The sequence below is a fragment of the Carya illinoinensis genome, chromosome 12 (assembly GCF_018687715.1).
Source record: "Carya illinoinensis cultivar Pawnee chromosome 12, C.illinoinensisPawnee_v1, whole genome shotgun sequence".
NCBI lineage: Eukaryota > Viridiplantae > Streptophyta > Magnoliopsida > Fagales > Juglandaceae > Carya > Carya illinoinensis.
In genome coordinates, this window is record NC_056763.1 from 15,747,245 (window position 1) to 15,756,958 (window position 9,714).

At 39.0% G+C, this 9,714-nt stretch overlaps 1 protein-coding gene across 1 annotated transcript; it reads right to left on the minus strand.

Annotated features, from left to right (window-relative positions):
- Nucleotides 1–274: 274 nt before the first annotated feature.
- On the minus strand, nucleotides 275–7,176 carry LOC122289786 (elongation factor Tu, mitochondrial-like). Its single transcript, XM_043097070.1, has 4 exons — nucleotides 7,169–7,176; nucleotides 5,602–5,661; nucleotides 5,393–5,540; nucleotides 275–967 (listed from the first exon to the last, which is right to left on the minus strand). Coding segments are annotated over exons 1-4 (231 nt in total). The 5' UTR covers nucleotides 7,171–7,176; the 3' UTR covers nucleotides 275–946.
- Between the last annotated feature and the right edge of the window lie 2,538 nt (nucleotides 7,177–9,714).

Sequence of the window (9,714 nt, forward strand, 5' to 3'; positions counted from 1 at the left end):
ACTTTCATGAAGCAATTTGGGAGTGGGAGGATTCTATAAAAAATAGATACCCTCATTTGTTTGTATCCTAGAATCTGTAAGCTCTTAATAAATGTATGAATTGTTTGATTTCCATCATGTGCATGATTGTTTCTGGATTGAATCGTGTTTGTTTGTTAATAGTAGTCCAAGTGTAATAACCTGTATGCATCTACTAAAACCTTGAAAACAGGAAATGATGCGACCTAAAAAGACCCTACGAATGTCAGTGTCTTTGATGGAACAATTAAGAGAGTAAAGGGAACGACATCGTAGAGAATGCATTAGGAAAAGAGAATACATGATGGCCGTTCAGTTAAAACAAATGAAGAAATTTGAGCACCATCATACGCACATTATGGATATAAACTTCCATGGTAACCTTTTTAATCGACGAGTGTTACCACGAGTGGCTTCCTCAACCTAGTAGAAAGGTAGCAGAAATGGGGAACTGGGTCCTAGGTGACAACGGTGGACTGGTCACTGACCAAGCAAGGTTTGGAAGCATCACTGTTGAGGGCATCCTCAAGGCCCTTCTTGTAAAAAGCAACAACGTCCCCATGGTAGTCCAAGCTCAGGTCAGCAGCACAAAGATGCACAAGGAAGCAGAAAATTTGGAAAGAAAGAAGAACATACAATGTGAAAATGATCTCTCTCTCTCTCTCTCTCTCTCTCTCTCTCTCTCTCTCTCTCTCTCTCTCTCTCTCTCTCTCTCTCTCATGAGGAAACCCAAATTTGTAGCCATTATATATCGTACACGCTGGCTTCCTCAGCATTGAACCCCTCTCCCGACTGAAGAACAGCAGCAAGTATGATTTTCTTGATTCTTACGCTTCTTATCAATGAGTGCAGACCCCTGCAGAGCCTTGACTTCGGGAAACACCCAATCGATCTTTTCCTTTTCTTGCTTCTGGTTCATTTCTCCCTCCTAAAGCATACATAACATCTTCTGCGTTGGAAGATAGCAAACAAGAGAAAAAAAAAAAAAAAGTGAAAGAACGCTTAATAGGAAATGTATAGTTATAACAAGACTTTTTCTGGTTCAGCATATATCCACACTTATCCCAGAAAAGCAAAAACTACCAAAAAATAAATCCCCAAACAAAGAAGAAGTCATATAAACATGTACAGGCCAACATTAACAGAGGTTTAATAGATAAAAAACAATAATAAAAATAAGGCAAAGAAAAAAGAACGAAAGAAAAAGCACAGAAAGCTGAGGCGTTTGAAGAAACAACACAGAAACCTTCTCTCCCAAATGTACACAAAGACCTTCTAAAAATGAACCATCAAATTTCTTCAATATGAGTTGCAATGACACCTCAGTATGAAGTTTTCTCCCACCAAACTCACTAAAAGGTAGCGTTTGAAACATTAAGCAATAAGAAAGAATATACAAATGAACTTCTTCCAAACCGAAAAACAATGCTACTCAATTTGCTTGGGATATTTTATAAGGATACTCTATAGATGCTTGGAAGTTCTATTTGACTCGTTAAATTGAGCTAAGTTTGAACACAGCATGTGCGTCAGCTGTTCCTCCTGCATCGCTCCAGAGAGTAAACAAGGCTCCCAAGCAAGGTTTATAAAGCAACCAAGAGATGAGCACGTAACACTACAATATAAAGCACACAAAAAGAATTCTTCACTTTTAGTGCTTGTGTAAATGACCGTGGCTTTGCTTGATATTTTACTGAAACATAGATACAACCAAGATTACCGAACAAAAGAAGGCATATGAAGTATATTGCAAAAAAAATCTTCAACCAAAGAAAATGAGTAAGGGCTGTATGGATGCAAAGAAATAGTGGGAGTGAGAAGCGACAAAAACAAAGCTCTTCAATTATCATGAAAGAGAATACCCAAAAAAATGGGAAATAGTTGGCAGATACTGGTATCATAATAAGAAACTCCAACTCAGGAACAAAATTTTGGCAGCTATTGATTCCAGACAAAATCCTACTTTTAAGGAGTTATCATCCTATTCAATTTCATCAAAGTATCCATAAAGCACAATCATAGACAGCTCCTCTCCCAATCTTAGATAAAGACCCATCAAAACAGAACACTCAAATTTGATCTGCTGCACACAGGATACCCAAACAGATGAAAGAAAAAATAAAATTAGGGAAGGAAAACCAAGAGAAGATGAAGAAAGCACATACTGCACATTGTAACGATAGAACAACGAGACCTTCCTCCTAAATGCAGATGAAGGGCGTGGCAAACCAAACCTTCACTTTTGCTCTAGAATTGTGCTCAAACCATACAAAGAGACAGAAACAAATGATCTCATCTCATGCAAGTTTATTTATCAGTCAATCCCCTACTTTCAACTTCTCAAGACACGACTTATATGCTGTTCAGTCTCTGTGAACAACATAAACTCATATCCCAAGAACAAGCACAATCCCCCCCAGGACAGGATGGAAATTTCGCTTTAAAAAAACTTGTTCTGTTCACAATGCGATCTGTTCTTCTAGCAATGACCAGAGTAAAGATTTTCAAAATAACAAGAGTTCAGAAAACTTTTAAAACTCGGAAAACAAAACAAAAGGAGAAGTCCTGACTGCACCACACCTGCCAGCCCTAAATCAACCCATCGACGAGACCAAACTATGACAACATAAGCTTTTCACGCATCCCAAAATCAACTCGACTTACACAGAGACAAGGATCAAAGAACATGCCTATGCGGCACATACACAACATGGGAAAGGAAATTTCAAGCACACATGCCAATGGGAGTTCTGCAACCACATTCACCCAATTCCAATTTGTTATACTATCCACAGATTTGCATTCAAAGAAAACCTGGTTTGCATCCATTACTCAACTCGGTCAATCCTGTCTTTATAACTTTCCCAAACAAACCAAGCGCATGGCATCCATTACAGAGAACACTAGATCAGTGACAACATAAAATAAGCCCAAAAACTGAAGAGACAAAACCACACACAAAATGAGTCGGAAGAAAAAAACACAAAGATACTCTCAACCCATAGACAAATACTCAAGAGTAAATAAACACTCAAATTTGCTCTGTTCCTGACCTCTAAACAGATTAAAGAAACCAAAAGAAGTTGGACAAAAACTTAAAACTAAACCGCTAATGTCAGTCTTGCAAAAAGAACACTCAAATTTGCTCTGAACATGACTTGAAAACAATTTAAAGAAACGAAACAATTAGGCAAAAAAACTAAGACAACACAATGTAAAACACAAGACTGGGCCTCATAACAACAGAACATACACACCTTCCACCAAAACGCAGATGAACAGACTTACACAAAGAACAGCCATATTTCATCTAGACTGAAGCACGAACCATACAAAGAGAAACAAATAAATCATCATAGCTCCTGCACTCCTGTTTACTGAGCTCGATCAATCCTGTGTTTTCAAATTCTCCAGACAAAACAAGCGCAAGCCAGCCAAAACAGAGAATAATTGGATCAGAGAAGACAAAAACTAAGCCCAAAACTGAAGATAGAAAACCACACGCACGGAATCAGACAAAAGGAAAAAAACACAGAGAGATACTCTCCCAGCTGTAGACAAAGACCCTAGTAAGAGAACAAACAAATCAACTCTGAACTTGACCTCCAAACAGATCAAGAAACAAAACAAAGGGGCCAAAAACACCAATACAAGACAGAAAACACAAAACTGGGTCCAAGGTGACAGCAGTGGACTGGGCACACTGACCAAGCTAGATTTGAAGGCATCACTTTTGAGGGCATGCTCGAGGCCCTTCTTGTAAAAGGCGACAACATCCCCATGGTGGTCCAAGCTCAGGTCAGCAGCACAGAGATGCACATAGAAGCAGAAAAATTGCTCCGAACTTGACCTCCGAAAAGATTAAAGAAACAAAAGAATAATTCAAAAAACAAGAGAAGACAAAGGAAACAAAAAATTGGGCTAATAAGAAAAGAACATGCAGACTTTCCTCCAAACCGCAGCGGCCAGCCATGCAAAAAGAACCATCATGTTTCCTCTGGGCTGAAGCTCAAACCATAAGAAGAGAAAGAAACAACTCATCTCGTCTCTTGCTGTCCTACTTACTCAGCTCAGTCAATCCCGTGTTCTCAACTTTTCCAAACAAAGCAAGTACATGGCATCCATTACAAAGAACACTAGATCAGTAACAACATAAAATAAGCCCAAAAACTTAAGAGACAGAACCACACACATGATATGAGATGGAAGGAAAAAAAAAAAACACCCAGAGATACTCTCCAGCCATAGACAAAGACCCATAGTAAATGAACACTCAAATTTCCTCCGTTCTTGACCCTTAAAAAGATTAAAGAAAACAAAAGAATTATGCAAAAAACACAAAACTAGGCCTAGAAAGAGCAGAATATAGGGAACTTTCTCCAAACTGCAAATGATCAGCCTTGCAAAAAGAACACTCAAATTTGCTCTGAACTTGACGTCAAAACAGATTAAGGAAACAAAACGATTAGGCAAAAAAACCAAGAAAAGACGTAAAACACAAGACTGGGCCACGTAAGAACTAAACATACAGACTTCCACCAAAATGCAGCTGAACAGACTTACACACAGAACTGCCACATTTCATCGAGACTGAAGCATGAACCATACGGAGATAAACAAAAAAATCATCTCAGCTCCTGCACACCTATTTACTCAGCTCAGTCAATCCCGTGTTTTCTATTTCTCCAGACAAAACGAGAACAAGGCAGCTTCAACAGAGAGTATTGAACCAGAGATGACAAAAAATAAGGCCCAAAACTGAAGGCAGAAAACCACACGCACAAAATGAGTCGGAAGAAAAAAAAAAAAAAACACAGAGAGATACTCCCTGGCCGAAGACAACCCCCTGCAAATGATCAACCTTGCAATAAGAACACTCAAATTTGTGCCAAAGTTGACCTCTAAACAGATTAAAGAAACAGAACGATTCGGCGACAACACCAAGAAAACACGTAAAACACAAGACTGGGCCTCGTAAGAACAGAACATACAGACCTTCCACCAAAATGCAGGTGAAAAGACTTACAAAAGAACAGCAACATTTCATCTAGACTGAAGCACGATCCATACGAAGAGAAGCAAATAAATCATCTCAACTCCTACACTCCTATTTACTCAGCTCTGTCAATTCTGTGTTTTCAACTTCTCCAGACAAAACAAGCGCAAGGCAACCACAACAGAGAATATTGGATCAGAGAACAATAACTGAGGCCCAAAACTGAAGACAGAAAACCACACGCACCAAATGAGTCGAAAGGAAAAAAAACACAGAGAGATACTTTTCTGGATGAATCTCTTCAAAGAAGCAAGATGGAATGGCATAGCAAAACCAAAAACAAAATGCATGAATAAGATTCAAAAACAGTATTCCAACCGTTGCATTTGTAATTCCTCCCTTTTTCTCTTCTGGAGCCTTGTCAATTCCATCAAAGGCAACAGCCTTAGCTATCCCTCTTCTGCTAGCACCTTGAAAAGCATCACACGAAAATTCCAGAATCAAGGATAGTGAAACATTTTGTATTCTGTGCAATATGATCACAAGTCCACATAAGCAAAAAATGAGGTCGCTCATGATTGACATGCCTAAGAGTTCCCGCATTCACACAAGTTTTGTTTGAAGAAGAGGATCTGATTGAAATTTCCCTGCAAATAGAGTATCAAATGTTGGGAAAAATAAGATCAGTGAGAGGGGCTGTGGAAGAAAAGATAAAAAGGCCACAATGTCCACATGGGAAAAACTCTCACATTTTGAGATTCACTCTAAGAGACCCACATTGGCAATAAACAAATTATCTAATTTAGCTTCAAAAACTTACGATTCCTGAAACGAAACATGGAGAAGAAGACCAAGATCAGAGGTCGGCCAATTTAATAGCAAAATGCAAATAAGAAAATATTAAACACCAATAATAATCCAGTAACAACAACAAATAAGCAACAACTCCCACCATCAGGCATCGACCAAAATAACCCCACATGAAGCTTGAATCATACGAAGAGAAACAAATAAATCATCTCATCACCTGCAGTCCTACATACTAATCTTGGTCAATCCCGTGTTTTCAACCTCTCCAGACAAAACAAGAGTATGGCAATCACAATACAAGATCAGAGATGACATAAAACAAGGCAAAAAACTGAAGGGAGAAAACAACATGCACGAAATGAGTTGGAAGAAAATCAAACACGGACACATACTCTCCCGACACTATACGACACCATCCCCATGGTTTTCCAAGCTCAGGTCAGCAGCAAAGAGATGCACATAGAAGCAGAAAAATTGCTCCAAACCTCACCTCTGAAAAGAATAAAGAAACAAAAGAATAATCCAAAAAGCAAACCACGAGAAGACAGAAAACACAAAATTGGGCTAATAAGAAAAGAACATGCAGACTTTCCTCCAAACCGCAGATGACCAGCCATGCAAAAAGAACCGTCATGTTTCCTCCAGACTCAAGCTCAAACCATAAGAAGAGAAAGAAACAACTCATCTCATCTGTTGCCGTCCTACTTACTCAGCTCGCTCAATCCTGTGTTCTCAACTTTTCCAAACAAAGCAAGCGCATGGCATCCATTACAAAGAACACTAGTCAGTAACAGCATAAAATAAGCCCAAGAACTGAAGAGACAGAACCACCTCTAAGAGAAGCATTTGAGGTATTCAATTTACCACTTCCTGTTGACAATAGACCTGATACTATAGTATGGGAACCAGAGAAGAATGACTTGTTTAGTGTTCGAAGTGCTTACAGGCTGTTTCTAGCATCTAAGAGAGGAACTTGATGAGGTGTCATATGGAGAGGAGCAAAGAAAAATGTGGAGGAAAATGTGGAGCAACTTGATGAGGTGTCCAACCGCAAACACAGCCGTAGACGAAGACTCCTAGTAAAATAACAAGCAAATCAGCTCTGACCTTGACCTCCAAACAGATTCAGAAACAAAACAATGAGGCAAAAAAACGAAGAGAAGAAAGAGAAAAGACAAAACTGGGCCAAGTTCCCACATTCAAACAAGGTTCTGATTGAAGACATGGATCTGATTGAAATTTCCCTGCTAATAAAATATCAAATGTTGGGAAAAATAAGCTCAGCGAGGGGATATGGAAGAGAAGATAAAAAGGCCACAATATCCACTTAGGAAAAATTCTCACATTTTGAGATTCACGCAATAGACCCAGATTAGCAAAAAACAAATTATCTAATCTAGCTTAAACAACTTCCTATTCATGAAATGAAACATAGAGAAGAAGACCAAGATCAGAGGTCGGCCAATTTAAAAGCAAAATTTAAAAAAAATAAAAAGAAATTAAACACCAATAATAAAACATGGAGAGATACTCTCCCGAGGGTAGATGAAGACCCTTAGCAAACAACACTCAAATTTGCTCCGAACCTCACCCCGAAAATGATTAAACAACCAAAAGAATTAGGAAAAAAAAAACCAACACAAGACAAAGAAAACACAAAATTGGGCCTAGTAAGAACAGAATATAGGGACCTTCCTCCAAACTGCAAATGATCAGCCTTGCGAAAAGAACACTCAAATTTGCTCTGAACTTGACCTCAAAACAGATTAAAGAAGCAAAAAAAAAAAAAAAACCAAGAAAAGATGTAAAACACAAGACTGGGCCTCGTAAGAATAGAACATACTGACCTTCCACCAAAATGCAGATGAACATGCTTACACAAAGAACATCCACATTTCATCTAAACTGAAGCACGAACCATACGAAGAGAAACAAATAAATCATCTCATCTCCTGCAGTCCTATTTACTCAGCTCGGTCAATCCCGTGTTTTCAACTTGTCCAGACAACACAAGCGCATTGCAGCCACAACAGAGAATATTGGATCAGAGACGACAAAAAAAAAAAGGCCTAAAACTGAGGAGAAAAAAAGCCACAAGCATGAAATGAGTGGGAAGGTAAAAAAAAAAAAAAAAAAAAAAAAAAAAAAAAGACACATAGAGATACTCTCCTGGCTGTGGACGAAGACCCTTAGTAAAAGAACAAGCAAATCAGCTCTGAACATGACCTCCAAACAGATTAAGAAACAAAACAATGAGGCAAAAAAACCAAGAGAAGATGGAGAAAACACAAAACTGGGCCTAGTAAGAACAGAAGATAAAGACCTTCCTCGAAAACACAGATGAACAGCCTTCTGAAAAACCCCTCATTTGCACCGATCTTGACCTCCAAACAGATTAAAGCAACAAAAGATCTAAGCCAAAAAAGAGAAAGAAGAAGAGAGAGAAGGGGGGGGTTGAAGAAAGAAAACACAACAATGAGTCTAGTAAGAACAGAAAATACCTTTTAACCTTTTCATTCATATGCATAACATCACCGTATGGGTATCAACTCTCAACCATATGGGGAAATTGAAACTCAGACCTAGATCAATCTGACAGTTTCTTGGTCCGCAATGATCCCCTGCCTTGAGATTTTCCTTTATTATATAAACTATGCCACCGAAAACTATACAATACACAAGAGTCAACTATATACAACAAACTGTGCCTAACATTCCTCCGTAATTCTCTTGCCTAATACGGTGCCTAATATTCCTTGTTGACAGCCACTCTCAAATTGATGCCCGTAAATCAACAAGCATCAATTTGTTACTTAGGAAGCAATGTCGATGACGAGTGAGAGCCTTGGTGAAGATATCAGCGATTTGAAGTTCAGTAGAAATATGTGGAAGAGTGATAACACGAGCGTCAAATGCTTCACGGATAGAGTGACAATCGACTTCAATATGCTTCGTGCGCTCATGATAGACAGGATTGGCCGTGATCTGAATAGCACTTGTATTATCGGCATGTAGAGGTGTGGGATCGGTCTCTGAAAAATCTAGCTCAGCAAGCATACCTCGAAGCCAAATAATTTCAGAACAAGCTAAAGACATTGCCCGGTATTCTGATTCCGTAGAGGACTTAGAAACTCTATCTTGCTTCTTACTCTTCCAAGAGATCAATGCATTACCTAAGAACACACACCAGCCAGTGATGGAGCGTCGTGTATCCGCACAACCAACCCAATCAGCATCGCAATAAGCAGCAAGACTAGTAGAGTTGCTAGCCGGGAAGAATAAACCATGGGTAGAAGTGCCCTGAACATAGCGTATGATTCTACGGACAGCAGCCAAATGAAGATGACGAGGAGCCTGAAGAAATTGACTGACTTGCTGTACAGCAAAAGAAATGTCTGGTCTAGTAATGGTGAGATAAACAAGGCTACCCACCAACTTTCTATATAATTGAGGATCAACAAGTAAGTCACCCTCCTCTTTGCGAAGCTTGACATTTAATTCCATAGGTGTATCAACAGAAGTAGCCTCCTGTAGGCCAGCTGTAGCCACCAAGTCACTAGCATACTTATGTTGATTGAGTGAAATACCAGAAGGACTACGATGCACCTCAAGACCAAGAAAATATGTGAGAGATCCAAGATCTTTTATATGAAAGGACTCCAAGAGATGAGTTTTGAGCTGGCCGAGTAAGACAGAATCGGAACCAGTGATCACAATATCATCAACATAAACTAAAAGAACAACAATACCCATGTCTGATTTCCGAAGAAATAATGAAGTATCATACTTGCTTTGTTTGAATGAAAATTGTAATAAAGTTGTGCGGAATTTATCAAACCAGGCCCTTGGAGCTTGCTTGAGACCATAAAGGGAACGACGAAGCTTACACA